Genomic DNA, 16850 nt, shown 5'->3' on the forward strand with positions numbered 1-16850 from the left:
CCTCATTAAGTCTTAATCATCAGTTGATTAAAATATCAGGTAAGTGTTAAAACATGACCTGTATGTAGGACCAGTAAAAGAGTATGCAGAGGTGTTAGGAGGGACATCTTTTTGCACATTTCCTTGGGGGTTGAAGCAGTGATAGTCAATTCACTCCTCAAGTGTTTGGCACATGACAAACACCGTGAGACAAATTTCTTTTTGTTTTAAGAGAAAACTTGTGTGGAGAGAGTTTGAGGCTCACATTTAGTTACAAGGAGGCAAAAGAGAAGTGTTGAAGTTTGTACTTTCTCATAGATAGAACCCAAAGAGGTTGCAGTTTCCACGTACAGCACTGATCATTTTCTAAGATATAATTGTGAAGAAAATATCATTCAGACTCTAGGATCTCTTAGTGATTTTCACATTCAGTGAACATTCTCAATATTCTGCCTTGAAGAAGACTCGAGATTTTTGAGTCTCACATGAATTATGTTTCTAAACATAACTGCCTTCAAAAATCATGTCGTCAATGAAGGATGCACTGTTGCTCTACACCAACCAATTTTTTTAACCCGTTGGGTTTGACCGGCGCTCATGTACCAAACAGTTTTTTTTGTGTTTTCCATTCGGAACATTCCGCCGGGCTTTGGTCCCTGTTGTTTCTAAACATAACTGCCTTCATATTCTTGAAGGATCACTTTGCCATCATGTACAAATGAATTTTTTTCAAGTTGCCTTGCAAGCGACTTAGCCACATAAATGTTAAGCGTGCCTGCCTAATAACCCTATATTTTCATTTCTTCCTATATTACGGACATCAAAATCATTAGGTCTCTTTAGCATGGTATATGCAATACCATTACCAACCCTCTGACACATCCCTGATCCCTCCCCCCTCCTTTTTCTCAAGATCAACAGTAAAAAGTACTTTTTAAACCCCCAAAAAAAAAAAAAAAAAAAAATTCAAACTAAGAGGGTCGTTTGGTTTAATTCCGCAAACGCCCTAATTTCTCCATGTTCTTTTCAAAATGGAAGAAAAGAACATGGAGAAAACAGATCTTTCTCATTCGAATTCAAGAACGAAGCCATCATCTCTGCGTTGGGGAATTCTTCGACAAGCGTTTCTTCGTTGTGGTGCCGCTCAGCCGGGTTGGTCTTCCCCTCCGCAATCCTTTCTTCGACGCCCCGTTTTCATAATTGCTGCTTTCTCTGTGAAATAATTCTGATTTGCGGATTCCTCACCCTCGCTCCCTGTTTTTTTCTCTGTCAGACAACCAATCTCAAACTGGTATAGAAAATATTTCCAGAAAAACATCTCACGGGTTTGACTTGATAGCACGTCAGCTCCTCAACGATGGGTCTGTTCCAGAACCGTCTGATTCATCGTTGGAGATTAGCAATCTGGGTAGTCCGAGAGACACTTGCATACGCTATACATTGCCATTGGAAGGAGCTCCCACACTTGTTCTAATGTGAATTTCTTATGTCTTTTTTAAAAACTTGGTGATTTTATTATAAAGTGCTTGCAAACTGCATGTTTCATAGAAATGGGAAAAGAATGTCGTAAGTTTATCTCAGTTTCGTTGTTCATAAGGTTCCAGATTTTATATCCTGATAATGCTGTTTGGGATCCCTTTCTTATTTGTTGTTGAAAACTATTAACGTGGCTAGCGTGCTGGACCAACGGAAATATTTCAGTATTTTGGCTGGAATTTTAGTGGGTCAAATTTGGTATCCACATGCTTGCGTTCTGAAATTTTGAATGTGATCTCTCTTTCTAATCTGTGGCAGTCAACGATTAGAGAACCATGTTGACTTCAAGGAATTTGAGATCTGCAACAGATTTAAAGTTGACAACACAGGCCTTGTATGTAAGTTCAATTCAAACCTCCTGGATACTAGAGTTTGAGATCTTCATCCTTAACAGTATAGCTGTAACATGTGACTTTTCTACCCTTTTCTCTTTTTTCCGATCTTCAGAATTTGAGTTTCAGTTGCTGGGAAAGGGTTTGGATTGTAATGATAATAAACGGGCATTTTATTTAGCACCTTAGTCATTTGACAACCCAAAATTTAGGTTACTTCTCTTGTGTTAGATCTTGAGTTCTAATCTTCCAAGTTACCAATGCCATAATTTTGTGAGCTTGAGGATTCTATGATGTCATTCTACGAAGATGCTTTAAAATCAAATGCTGGACGGGTGTAAGGGTGATTTCAGTTTGAACGTTCTTCTGTTTCTAAATGATGGCTTTATTAAGTGCTTGTTTAGTGTGAGAATGCAATCTTTCTTGGTTACCAAGATCATAATTTTAGTTGCTTGAAGATTCTATTATGTGCTTTGCATTCAGAAGGTCAACAGAATATTAAATGTTGGGGGGGGGGGAGTTCTTCTTTCACTGGTCTGAACTTCATATATTGAGGGTTTTTGACTTTGTATCTTATCGACATTTCATTTCCTGGACTAAGACAAGAATATCAATGTGACTGAGTTGGAAACTTTTCTGTTGAATCATGTTGTAGCATCCTCTGTCAAGAGCTACAATATCATTGCTTTGGTAAAATATCCTGGATTAACAAATTGTTGGTGGGGTGAACTTCTTTCCATGAAGTTTTTCTCGAAGTTGTATTTTGACATCCAAAACTTGTATGCAAGTGAATAACAAGCCTAGGGGACATATGTGGCTCTTTGCTTGCTATTGGAATAGAATTTCAACCATCTTCATTTCTGCAGTGCTTCTTCTCAATGGAAGTGTTGAGTTTTTCGAGTCATCCTAGGATGCAGTTTGGTTCTCACTAAATTTTCAAGAAAGAAGATCCTCTGGCTGAGTATCAAGGTTAAATGCCTGTGAATTGGGCCAGATTCGTGGTGATTGAGCAGCCATCTTTAAATGTACCAGCCCTCTTGCATGAATATATTTCGTATAGTTTATTTGTTTTATTATGTTCCCAGTTCACTTGGGAGATTGTTATTTACGTGCTTCTTTATTAGTTAAATGGTAATTACTTCATTTATTCCACTTGGTCCATATTTTACAGGCCCTTACTAGTTTGTCCCTAAACGATAAATAATAAGCCACCTTGTGTCCCTTATTCTTTATGTGCCTAAGAGTCCCTTGAAGTTGTTGCTATATTATGAGATTGCCAATGGTGTTCAATCACTAGTGAGTTCTTGTAGTATGCAATTGTTTGTAACCTAGGTGGTCATGAAAACTGTTTGTGATGCTTGATGAATTCAAACTTTTTGGGCATCCAAAATTGGGCAGATCCAACAAGGTATTGGTCCTAATTTTACCACATTTATGTATTTTTAGTCGTCCGTTGAAGTCTCTGTAGGTCTAGAGCTATTACCATGTGAGTTTTATAGACTTGTCATTTTATCTTTTTACCAACCACCTTGATTGCACACCAATGTTTTGTGGGTGTATGCCTTTTCCAAATGGCAAGGGCTGTCTTTTTGTAATTGATAGATTACAGAGATGAATTGGTACATGGAATATTCATTTTTACTATATGTTTTCTTTATCTATCTATTTCACTGGTCTTGTGTTCAGTGCCAAGGAATTGTGTTTGTGGTTTGGTATTGTGTGTTTCCTTAAGGCATGTTTGTGGTGTTTATGTGTTTCTACTGCACAGGTCGGTGGCCATCAGAAGATGTCCTTGCTTATTTTTGTTTGTCAACTGCAGAAAAGTTCAGGTATGTAGAATCTGGTCATTTCTCATGCAGTTAAGTTAGTTTCTTTCTTAGTTTCCTACTGTTCTCGTCTTCCATACTGACTACGGGTTGGTTACATCTCTTCTGAATTGATCCAGATCCAAAAGGGTCCTGGAGCTTGGGTCAGGCTATGGACTAGCTGGATTAGTTATTGCAGCAGCAACAGATGCATTAGAAGTAGTAATATCTGATGGGAACCCTCTAGTTGTTGATTGTATCCTTTCAATCGTAGGATACTCTCTCTTTTACAGGGACTAACTATATTACAGCACATTTTTAAACTTAAAGATGCTCTGCACAAAGACACACACACACACATAATTCATGGTGTCAAGCAACATTTTATAGGTCTTCGAATAGTGGATTTATTTTCCTATATGAGCTATCAAATCATATTTTCCCTACCTTTCTGCTTTTTAAACATTCAAGAAAAATATATTGATCGATCATATAAATTTTTTTGATGGTTTAGTCAGATTATGCTTTGGTTTACTGGATCTTCCTTTGCACTGGCATCTGAATGTGTACTCTCACCTTGCTTTGTTCCTTTATGGATTCTGAACATTCATGATCTGTATATAAATGAGTTATATTACTAATCCCTTGGTGTATTATTGTACTATATGTGGATTGTGATTTGTGAAAGATTTTGATAAGAACCTATGAATCAAATGCAAAACTAATATTATTAAATTGATAGAATAACGAAAAACAATGATAAAGTGGTTGCAATGGTGCCAGTCACCCTCACAGCACATTGCTGCCCCTCAGCCTACGGCTGCCCAAACACTCACATAAATAATCCCTAACTACTATTCACATCTTACCCCTATTTATAACCCCTAATCAACCCTAATCTCCCCTTTGTCTTCTCATTGCAGCATAATACTACGATCCCAAGGCCCTATCAGATTTTCCACTAGAAATATTCTTGGTAGTGCTTTTATCTATATTCCCCTAATCTCTCTGCCCCAGCTTCTCCCTCCCCCCTCTCTGCTGGGGAAAAAAGGGAAAAAACAAATTGGATCCCAATCTAATAGCTCCAAATAAATCAAATATTTGCATTAATATATGAAGGCTTCTTTTTTGAAAATGGAGACACTTTTCACTATCATATGCTAGGGAATAGACTCGGAAAAGAACATGTTCCATATGCTATTGTATTCAGGCTCCAAACCAGGGTTTTAAAGGATGGGGTCTTAGCACCAACAAGTGAGGCCCTAGCCAAGAAAATTGAATTGCATTTATATTTTATCAGATTACTAATAAGCTTCTCTTACCATCCAGCATTTACCCCGGTGTTAGACTTTTGCTGTTGGTTCTCTGATTGGGGTGACAACATTCACTGGAAAAGAGTAAATATCCCAGGCTATTTTTTCCCACTTTAAAATTGTGCATACCCCAAAATTTGTCCTTGTTTACATTCTTAGCCTAGTGCTCCTAAAAACCTAAAGTTACTGATCCTCTGAATTCTAGCCGCCAGCTATTCAACACTGAACTTGTTTCTTGGTCTTCTTACAGCATTTAAAGCTGTTTTTTGCTCGTCTTTAAAGCTGCAAATGTTTCCTTCCCACCTTATAAATTATGTGCAGCCATGTGTATCGATTTCCTTAGAGTTGCAGCCTTCTGCTCTGTCTGAACTCTAACTTTCCTTCATAGAAAAACAACGTGCTTAAAAAAGTGATACCAATCCCTGCTACTGACACCATCAAACACACAGACACACACACACACGCACCTTCTCTCCCCCTTTCCCCACCCCCGGAGCCAAAACCATAAAAAAAGAAGGGCAAAGTATAAAGGTATTTCACAGAGAAGTGATTGACATCTTCTTCACATGTTCCCAGAGCCAACATAGATTCATCATTCTCTAGCCTCCACTAATGAGGTTCAGAGCACTTGAAGAAAGCATTCCTTGGAGAAATGTTAAAATTTTAATTGTTTTATAGTGAATTGCTTTTCCACCAATATGCAGCATCTTGATGAAGGACTTGCCTCCTGCTACCATGGAATATGTATTGCTCAAATATGGTTATAATTGTGGAGAATTTTCCTAATCACCCTTGGTGAGTCATGAGCTCTGCCAGTCTGCCAAGTAGAGGATCCCTATTCCATGGAATTCATATATTCTATTGTTGAATAAAAAGAAGTTTAAAAAAAAATAAAAAAATTATATGAGTGCTTGAGTGACATGCACGGCCTGGCGATCCTGTTCCTTTATGAAAATTAGTCCACCTTGTTTCCTGAATATTTTGTCTTAGGTATGTAGAATGTTTTGCCCTTCCCCCTCTTTTGACTTGTACCTGCCTTTCCTTTTTGGATCGAGTATAACTGCTGTAGTCCATGTGTTGTTGATGTTTCAATTATACCTTATTGCTTCTACTTTTAGATGTGGATATCCATCAAAAATTTTCAAGGCATCTATGTAACTTAAAGTAATGCATGTTGTTGGTTATTGACCATATATATCCTTCCTAATTTTTTCCCCCTTGTTGCAACCTGCAAGCTTGGTTTTAAGCCCTTAACATTCAGATATTCAGCGTAATATTAATGCCAACTGTGGAGCCTTTGGTGATACAAATGTGAAGTCTATGACATTGCACTGGAATCAAAGTGAAGTCTCATGTAACTTGGATCCATTTGATATTATTATTGCAAGTGATTGGTATGTTTATATTCCACTCTTAAGCATCTTTATATGCCTGAACAGATACACATCCTTTTCTCTCTGTATCTTAACATGGATTAAATGACATTGCTGTGTATTCCTAAATTTATTCCATGCATAACGTTCTGTAATAAAAGGCCTGGAGTTGGACAGAGTTCTTTGGGTACTGAGGTGGAAATTTGGTCCAACTTCATCTTGCAAGGAAATGTACTGTTTTATCATGGGTTTAGATAATTTCTGTCTGGCTGACTGGCATTTGAAATATGGTTTGAATGGTATAAATTGGACAGCAAGACAACTTATGTCAAGCCCAAATGATCTTTAAGCGTCTGAGTTACTATCCTAACTGCCCGATAAAAAGACAGAAAACTCATATGCATGCATTGTATGTAATGCATTATTGTGCATATGTGAAGGCTTTTCACAATCTTATGCTATAACCTGTCTTTTCTAATTTCATGGTCTGATTTTTGTTTCACCAGCACATTCTTCAAAGAATTCCATGAAGATCTTGCTCGAACTGTCAAATCATTGCTAAAGCAGTCAGAAAGCTCCGAAGCCATATTCTTGAGTCCCAAAAGGGGGGACTCATTGGATAAGTTCCTACAGAAAATTAAAGAGGTTGGCTTGCATTACAGCGTGGCGGAGAACTACAACGGGGAAGTTTGGAAACGTCACCAGAAATTCCTTAGTGGCGATTACTCATGGCCCAACTATGAAAAGGATCACTGCTACCCACTATTGGTCAGAATCACATTTTGAAGTTCTCGACGTCACATTTTATTTTTCCTTAATGATTTGAGCTGAGCATTGTGGATGCTCTTCTGTGTTGTGGTAAGCTGCCGGCATTGGCGTTTTGAGCATGGGGCAGGTATTGGAGCGGAGACCTTTTACCTGGCAATATACTACTGTTGCATAGCATCCTGGTGGATCTCCAGTATCTTGATTACAGTTCCAACACTGCAAGTTTGATGAGCATCTTCATATAAAAGTTTATCAACTGGGAAATAAACTATATGGTTAATTGATGCCAATTCCCCAAAGGTATAATACTAATCCATTTAATATTTCCTTTTCCTCTTAGCTGTTGATAAAGTGCTTTGAAACTTTTAAAAGAGCAGAAGATTCCTTATCTTCAACTTGGAGAAACGCTTAAATAAAAAGATTCTTTTGCTAGATTGAGTAAAATATTATCTAGTTGAGAAGGTGTGCGGTGGATTACTTTCTTTATGTTTTTTAATGCATTCTAGAATATGCCATGGTGTTGGATCTTTGGGCAATAAAAGGAAAATCCATCTTGATGAAACCCTGACTTCCTAAGTCTGTTTGATCGAAAAAAAAAAAAAAAAAAAAAAACAAAGGAGTTCTTGCTTTGGTATGTGCTAATGGAGAAGGGGACTTCTGCTGCGACTGGAATTGAGTTAATTTGAGACGCAAACAAATGCTTGAACTGAAAAAAAATTCATGTATTCCAAATTGGCAGCTCGATGGCACTGTGGTTAGGGTTTCAACCATTAGTCTTGGAAATCAAATCGACTAACGGATTCTTATAAGGACAACCTCCGAATGAGAAGCTGGAAGGAGAGGAGAGGAGAGAGAAAGGGGGTGGGGGGTATCAAGTGTCAACTGTTGTAAAAGAGATGCCTAAGGGTTCACCAAGCTCAAACAAGCAGACATTAGAAATGATCAGATGCAGAGTTCATAAAAAAGTAATGGCGTTTGGCTTAAAACCAATTTCTTCTAACATTTTTTTATAGGGGTGCAAGTTTGGCTGACGGCAATGATTTACCCTAAGCTTGCTCTGAGCCCGAATAGGGCTTGGGTTAAAGATTTTGGCCTTGAGGACGGATTAAGGCAACATATTATGGCCCTTACTAGGGCCAAGGGCGGGCCTGGGATTACTCTTTGGCTTGGCAAGCCTATCCCATCCCATCCTTGATTTTTGGCAAATTTAATCCTCACGCTGATTTTGGCCTTAAACTTATCCTTAATTTTGGCCTTGGTTTTGATCATATTCTTGTCCTAATTTAGTCTTTGATGCTTGATCTCAATAAATTAGGAACATGGACAAGGATAGGGCCAAGTATAAGGTCAATCAAGGCTAGGGACAAGACCAATTAGGGCGAAAATGGGCTTAACTTAGGGCTTAGGGTTAGGAACAAAATCTTTGTCAGTAAGGCTTAGGGTCAGGGCTGAAATGAACTTAGATTATATAATATATAGAGTTGGACTTGAAATTGCAAAAATCCGGCCCAACTAGACCTTGTTGCAAACCTAATTTTTGAGCAGCAAAAGAAAGACTTTCAGGTTTTTGTAATAGAACATAAGTGGAATCCAGCTCCCATCCTTACTAGCTGTCTCCTCCAGTGAAAACTTGGTTTTGTTTGCTTTCTAATTCCAGGTCAGAGTAGGGTTTGCATTCACAAATTACACCCAAGTCGAAGAATGTTGCTAAATTTATAGTTTCATCATCAGGCTTTTGTTGGGATAAGTTTTCTGTTATCGACTTCCAAATGTTGTTGATATTTTGTCAGATTCCTTTTTATTTTTGTTTTGTTGGGGGGGGGGGGGGGGATATTTTCATAGATTCTCGAATATAGATAATACACACCACACTGGCATTACCAAAAACATATACCTAACATTCTCATCTTGGAGACCCCTCAAGACATCAACTCTCGTGAAATATTTATATATGCAGTGTCCCATCATCTTCTTTCTTCTTAAATTGTCATCTGGACACTTCACAAGACATCAACTCTCGTGAAATATTTATATATGCAGTATCCCATCATCTTCTTCTTCTTCTTCTTAAATAGGGATAACCTTATCTTCTTTCTTCTCCCATCATTTTTACTTCTTGGAACATTATTCAACTACAGTTGGCCACCCCCACAATGTTTGGATGGTGGAGAATAGAAAATGATAAGATAAAATAGTGACCCTTTGCCAATCAATTCTTCCTTCATTTTGCATGATTTATCATCTATCACATATGGGCCATAATGTGAGAAGCCATGGGAATGCACACCCTCGCATGCCTTGCATAGAGAATCAGGAGATACTGTACAAACCTTGGCGCCTACACTGGCCTGTGGGTCACATCAACAGTATAATTTTTCACCTTTCTTTTTCATTTTGTCTGATTTTGCGTCTTAGAGAAAGAAAGATTGCATTCAAGATCTATTCCAAATTGTCAAATGATTAAAGCTAGATTTGTCAAAACTTCAATTATTACAGTGGAAATATTGTTCCCTTTGGTTTAAATTTCAAAATGAACGATTCTAAAGTAAATCATAAATCAACTTCTACAAAGTAAATAGGAGAAAGTTCTCTTATTCAACCAACTACTTGCAAACCAAATGATCAACCATCAACTGCTTTAGCACCACTCAGCATTTCTTATATTCCCTGCCACACTTTTGATTAATCTAAGCACACAATTCTGCTAGACTGCTATCCTACTGTTTTTTTTTATGTATAAAGAAATTGAAATTCAGGTATGAAACTACAAACTATTCTAAAGAGGATTCACCAGGTGCAAAATCACGTTAATTAAAGAAGTCACTTACCCTTTAGCATACGGAAGAGGCATTTTCCAATTTTTGTTGCTTTTGCAGCACAATAACAGAAACTTCTTGAGAGAGTGAGTAAAAGAGAAGAAGACCAAACATATTAACCTACAAATATATATACGTATATATCTCACAATTAGACTTGAAAGGATCTGAAAATGCTGGTTTAAAATCTTGATTCAATCCAACTTCCTAACCAGGGGCAAAGGCAAAACCTGAAGTCACCATCAACGACATTTTTAACTTTGGGGGCCGTAAGGTGGGGCTCGGTTGTTGACAATAGTTAAAGATGATGGTTCTTCTTCTTCTTCTTCTTCAAGAAGAGACTACAACCGTAGGAAAGGGAAGATGAGAGCAGTGACTGCTGCAGTGATGAGTGTAGAATGAAGAGCAGAAGAAGAGAGAGTTCTGGTCGAGTCTCCAGTGGCCAATGCTGCTAGCATCGATGTATCAGCCAGCATAGCACTTGCTCCTGACCCCGACTCTGTTCCTGTCTGTGAAGGTAGCCCTGAACCATTAGGGGTGGTTCCTGTCGTTGTTGGTGTCGAATCTCTGGTGTTCTTCAAGCTGTAAAGAGAAAAAATTACAGAGAAGTTCCATTAAGCAAAGGAGTTTAAAGGGTTTCTTTTTGGTTAAAGAGAACAATTTAATACTCAAGAAATAAGCAAAAAGTAGAAAGACAGACGAAAGCAAAAGAATCTCATTCCTTGAAGAGTAAGCCAATATGGGCATTTCCTACTATTATCAGTAATGGAAACAAGCTAAAAAGAAAAGGGAGAAGCGGTAAAAGAAAATGCCAACCAACGAACAGCTTGTAATGTGTGGAAAATCATCTTCAAAGATGAAAAGTTGTGATGAAAAAACGAGCACAGGGGAAAGAAAAAACGCATTTCAGATGCAAGATGACAAACCCAAAAAAAAAAAAGAAAAGATGAATCTTCCATGGCGGATTTGATCTCTTACCTAGTCCCTGAAGAAGGGCAGAAGGAGATAATGTAATCAGCACCCGAACAAGTAAAGGTACTAGTAGCATCATCATAAGCATAACTGTATGATCTTGGGCAAGCAGACTTAAACATCTGTGAATACACCGACGGCCGGCAAGCAGTGGGTGCATTGAAGGCGCCACTGCAACAGTATTCGGGGCTACCAAATGCCTCACACGCACTCTTACAACCATCCCCATTTCCCACCCTGAGCTCAGTTGGGCATTGCCGGTTCAAGTCAGTAACGCAGCCAGTCGACAAGCAGGTACCGGTACCACCACTCACATCCACCATCATCGGCAGATTGTAACCATCTACAAGGCTGACGTCGTAGAAGTCTTGAGTACCTGTGCCCAGAGTGAACTCTGCAAGAGTTGCCGGCGGGGCAGCGCCTGCGCCGTTGCATTCTACTTGCCCTGAACCGCAGTCTGCGGTAGAGCATGTACCTAGGCCGGAAACGTCGAAGTTGCAGCCTGTTCTGCCCCAAAATCTGCCTGACCAACCAGTTGGAGCTTGAAAAGAACGAGAGGTGCCCTTAGGGAGCTCAAATCCTGTGCTATCCAACATTGGGCTACCCGCATTGGCCAAGATTCCAGGCCAAACTGTGTAGTCACACTTGTTCACGAACGTAAACGTAGACCCTGAAGTACCTGAAAGGGGAAAACACACATTTATTAGTACAAAAGCTTCACAATATGGAAATGTGAGTAGAACCCAGATCTCATTATCGAAGAACAAGAACAGCGTCTCATTACCTCTACAGGTTAGTAGCAAAACAAAGCCGAGGACTAAAGAAGGCAGGCTCGAGGAAAGCAGAACCATTTTGGCCTCCCTTTCTTTGTGGTTTCCGCCGGGAACTTCTTTCTTGTCAAGAAGACTGGAAGAAGGGTTAGCTGTTTTGGTGCTGTTGTTTGGAGTCTAGTGATTATTTCGTCTGATGATGACAGAAAAACTGCTGCAGCATTGTTGAAAAACGACGAAGAAGCAGCAGAAACGATGATGCATATGAGCTGTTTGACTGAAGATGGGAAAGAGTGAGGACGAATGTAGAAGTGGTTTTTAGTTTTGGTTCACCACAATATTAATGTATGGAATCCTATGGACGAGGACGACTAACCTCAAGAGTAGATTCGAGATGAGAGGTGGCCGAGTGGGAGGGAAACCTAAGTTATCTGCCCTGTGTTCTATTTATAAGAGTGTTCTGACAAAGGAGCTTCTTTCCTATAATGCATAAATACGTTTTCCCATTTATCAATATTCTAAAAAATTATACACTTTTTCAGAACATTTTTCTTTTTTATATATATAATTTTGGTTCTTACCATTACCTTCGCTCATCATCAAATTAATGAAATAATTCAACTCTCTTTTGGGTGTAGTGACTAGGCTTCCGTATTTACTAAATTATCCTCTATTTTATTTCTTTGACGACATAACCCTTTAGTTGGAAATTTTTTTACCTTTTGATAGGCAAGAAGATGCTCTCCTTTTTCTTGTTTTGGTAATTAGAAATTAGAAGATCCTCTCCTCTCGAGTTTAGATCCTCCAACCATTTGGGTAAATGTATATCCTCTTTTCTCATATCTCTCTACTCTATGTTAAAAATGGGCTATCCACTTCCAAATTTGAGAAGGAAAATTAAAAGTAATCTCTTACAATTTAGTGGAAAAATAAGAAAAAAACACAAACCCGTAAAGGGATAGGATCCTTGTTTCTCTCCCTTAGAACGCTAGCCAAGCGATGCCTCATGCATAGGCGCTCTCTAGTGGAAGGATCATAACCCTTTTAAGAGTGTTACAGAAAGAATGGAGTCTTAGTATCAAAATTCATGTCAATTGAATTGAACTAGTTCTCCTCTCTCGAGGGGGGGGGGGTGTAAGTTTGCTTTGTTGACCCCAAGGCTAAATAAAGTTTGGATTGGAATTTGGTCCTAAGGGTAAGTTAGAGTCTAATTATGATTAAGTGCTTGGCCTAACTTAGTCCATCTAGTCATAGCCATACCACCTTACAAGAAGTTCTTTCATAAATCTAAGATAATAAATAGATGTATGAATGGTTTCATAAGGTTTAAAGTATCCCATGATACCATACAATACTAATCGATACATATCCATATTTTGACCCAACCGATACAATACATCTCAATATGTCTCTCTATTTAAATAAACTAAAATACATTAGTCAGAGCATACAATACTCGATACAAGACGATACGTCTCTTAAAATCACCTGACCGATAAGATACTCGATACCGATACTTTAAACCTTGAGTTTCATTATTTTGTGGTTAGTGTCAAGGGCAAGGTGAAGACTAAGGTCGAATGTCTAATTCGACCTAGCCTAGCTTGGTCGAATAGATCTAGGGCTAATTTGATCCTATTACAACTTTGGTAAGAGATTATTGTATTTTCAACATAATGAGTTCCAACATTCAAATCAGAACAAATAAAAATTTTCAATAAATGTGTTTTTAGCATGATGAGTGACAATCTTTAATAGATGCATAAAGTCGAAGGAGGTAATGGGTTTAATCCTTCTTCCCTACCACAACTTTTCCTTCCCCGTATCTGTGAACCCCCAATTAGTATGACTGGGCTGACAATAGCCAAAAAGATAAAAGTTTTTCCTAATAATTCATATAGCCAAATAATATCTATATCCTAAATTTAATAAAAGTCGAAACAAACAAGACAATCTATGGTATTAGTGTCATCTCTTACCAAAAAAAAAAAGTGTCATCTCAAAATAAAAAATTAAATAAAGCTAAAGATTCCTTAAATTGTATAAATGATAAAAATATAATTAAAATACATTAAACCATGTTCAATAGAAGAACAATATCTTCATATATCTAGAAGAACAATATCTTTGGAGAGGATTGTAATGGCAAAAGAATCACGAGATTTGGTTAGTATTAAAAGAATTCGGTCTCTCGTATCAATTAAGACAAACCTAAGAATGTGCATTATTGAGTATTGCAAAAGAGGCTTATAAAATTAGATTACTTAGTCTTGAGTAATTGCAAGTTTCTTTTGTTGTGGTTATAATTGCACAGTTTATGTAGTGATAAGTTCATGTTTTTGGATTTTGCTTCAGTTTTAGTGTCATTAATGCGCTAAACCATGCTAGTTTTGGCCGTTGGATCAAGATTTTGGTTGAGATTTTGATTTAGCGACTGAAGTTGTGTTGCTTAATAGTTTAGAGCATTTATGGCACTTAACGGAAACAAAATCCCATGTTTGTAGTGATGAGAACTTTAGAACTCCATTTTCAAGGGAGTTTACATCTTGTTCAATTCAAACCCTTACCATTCCCTATAATTCATATTTAGAATTGTGACATATGGCAATTAATAATTCAACCATTACTATTAAAATCGAACTAAATTTTGAATATAATGAACTAATAAAGTTTCTCGCATTTTTCCCTTGATTTAATCCTAACGGTCACAATTTTAGATATAAATTGTAGTGAATTGTAGGGAGTGGGAATTGTAAAGAATATAAACCCCTCCCCACGATCACTTGTTGTATAGTTTTGGGTTAATATAAGTCCCATTAACTCAAAATTATAGTTAAATTAAACCCTTCAATAAGAGACCATCACTCCATGAAAAGTGCATTCTGAACCAAAAAATTAAAAAATCCTGAAAATCAACATTCTCAAAATTCTTTTTGCTTTGGAAGAAATTTCGGTACGATTCGTCATTATACATACTTAATAAGTGAAATCCACTTTTAAGACTTTACCAACCCTTATAGTTAATTCTATACCGCTAAGTTGGAAAACTTTCCTGGACCCCGACCCCACCCCTAAGCCTCAACCCTCAACATATAAAACCCTAATCAAAATTTTTTTTTGGGTAAACATAAAACCCTAATCTATGATCCCATACTAAGCAGCCTGAGTTTCTTGAGCCCAGTGAAAGGACCCCCTTTCCGTTATTTTTCCCCTGGTGCACAAAGAAACAAAGAACGGAAATACTAATTAATGAAGAAAATGATAAGGTCATGGTAATGGCAGGCACAATGGGCTTCATGGGCCACGGTGGGGTCATGGGTTCGTTACAACTTACAAGGCAGGCGTCCCCCATACACCCCACCTCATTCAGATTTTTTATCTGGTTAGAAATGGACTATTCATTTTTCTCACTGGATGAAAGGCACATATTAATCAATTACATTCAAAGATTGAAATAAGATTTAAAAAATAAAATATTTTTATTTTAATTTAATAAGAACTTTTGAATGTGATTGATAAAGATGTGTTCTCAATTCTCATCCAGAAGGAAATTTCGTGAATCAGTGAATGCTTCGTGTGTTAAAACTGCACTAAATAAAGCGAAAATTGGTTTTAACGGCGTTATATGGTGTATCGACCTCCCTCCACAGCCGTTAGTACTTTCACTGTAGTTTCACAGACCCGCTGTCCGGCCGTCTACCTCGCTGGCAGAAGTTGGCACCGCACCGTCATCGTTCAGCAGTTTACCGCTTGGAGGGTGGGGTCACTAGATCGGACGTTTCTGGTTGCACGCAAAGCGATCTCACGGGGATCTGTGAATGGATGTGACGTACCAGAAAAGGAAGTCAAAAAGGAACGGACGAGCGAAACGAGGCAAGAAAAAGGACCCCCCCCCAATGGCCTATCCTAATCCTAAAGGTATAAATAGCCGTTGCTTTCTTTCTTTCCGGGTCATGTCACCCCCCCCCCCCCAAGTCACAACTGCCAATTTCACAAAAGTAAGATGCTGATGCCGATCCACGTCAGTTGAGTCATAATGACGTGGATGCATAAATGCCGGTGGGACCTTCTCACCGGTTGGCTGGCCAATTTCCCACGTCACGATGGTTGACTGTGTATCAGAGCCATCTGGAAATTCTGAGGACCAGTGTTCTTGATTGTTACCATTTTTAATTTAGTCTCAAAATAATATGACAAACATACCCTCCTAATATCTATTTATTAAACTACTCTTATATCTCAATGTCATTTCTAAGTCTTAAGTGGGTGACTTCTTTTAATATTAAGAGAAGACATAAGCTGTACATGATTGAGAAGATGGTCCATTTGTGAGATTTACTAAAAACGAATGGGTATGGTTGGAGGGAGGGAAGATTATAAAGTATAAACTTTAATTTTTTATTGGCTAATTTACTTTTCATATATCTTAATTAAACCCAAGTTTTAATTTAATTTTTGAGTCCACTTCAAAGTATTCATAAAAATGTAGAGGACTGAAGTTCAAGCAGACTTCATTTGTCTTTCTATCTCTACATAAGAGATTGCCATCCTTGTACTAAAAACACATCTACTCCAAGTTGGCCATCAATAAATCCCTCTGGATAAAAAAATAAAAAAATAAAAAATAAAAAATGATGTGGCTATTCCAAGTGTTGATGCGCACTCTAGATTGATCGTTAATAAAGTGTTCAAATTAAATCCAATCATTTAATGCCTTAGATATTCAAACATCAGCAAACATTCCATCTTCAACTATTTCATAACGAAACCTCACTAATGTGTGAATATGATTCTCCTAGTCTGATTTTTCTTTATGATCAACATCATGAATCATCATTTGTTTTCTTATAAAAAAAATAATAATAATCATTTTAACACTACTAAGAGATAAAGGTTATGGATTCTTAATGCTCCACAAAGGGAAATCTTCTTCGGAGGTACAATAATATTTGCCTCATGATAGAATTGGTGGAGCCAAGTTTTATGAACCAAGTAGAATTAAGAATCCCTTATTCACATTTCAAAATAAAGTATATGGTCACATGATTGAAAACACAATGATAATTTTTTCACAAAAAAATTCCCAAAAAATCTGCAACCATTGTGGAAATGGAAATTTAATTACTTGAATCCATTCCGATTAGAATCCGATTATAATAGTAAAATTTGCAATAATTTATCAAACA

At 37.6% G+C, this 16850-nt stretch overlaps 2 protein-coding genes across 2 annotated transcripts; one reads left to right on the forward strand and one right to left on the reverse strand.

Annotated features, from left to right (window-relative positions):
* Window positions 1-993: 993 nt before the first annotated feature.
* LOC149017556 (S-adenosyl-L-methionine-dependent methyltransferases superfamily protein) lies at window positions 994-7694 on the forward strand. Its single transcript, XM_089151891.1, has 7 exons — window positions 994-1131; window positions 1253-1454; window positions 1774-1853; window positions 3616-3676; window positions 3793-3908; window positions 6227-6359; window positions 6845-7694. Exons 1-7 carry the CDS (start codon window positions 1011-1013, stop codon window positions 7122-7124), a joined length of 993 nt encoding a protein of 330 aa, XP_089008017.1. The 5' UTR covers window positions 994-1010; the 3' UTR covers window positions 7125-7694.
* A 1231-nt stretch (window positions 7695-8925) lies between these two features.
* On the reverse strand, window positions 8926-12095 carry LOC149017557 (thaumatin-like protein 1). The gene is made up of 3 exons (XM_089151892.1): window positions 11679-12095; window positions 10901-11573; window positions 8926-10504 (listed from the first exon to the last, which is right to left on the reverse strand). Exons 1-3 carry the CDS (start codon window positions 11743-11745, stop codon window positions 10264-10266), a joined length of 981 nt encoding a protein of 326 aa, XP_089008018.1. The 5' UTR covers window positions 11746-12095; the 3' UTR covers window positions 8926-10263.
* Between the last annotated feature and the right edge of the window lie 4755 nt (window positions 12096-16850).

Source organism: Hakea prostrata, chromosome 4, assembly GCF_041222555.1.
Source record: "Hakea prostrata isolate BN-2017 chromosome 4, UWA_Hpros_2, whole genome shotgun sequence".
Lineage (NCBI taxonomy): Eukaryota > Viridiplantae > Streptophyta > Magnoliopsida > Proteales > Proteaceae > Hakea > Hakea prostrata.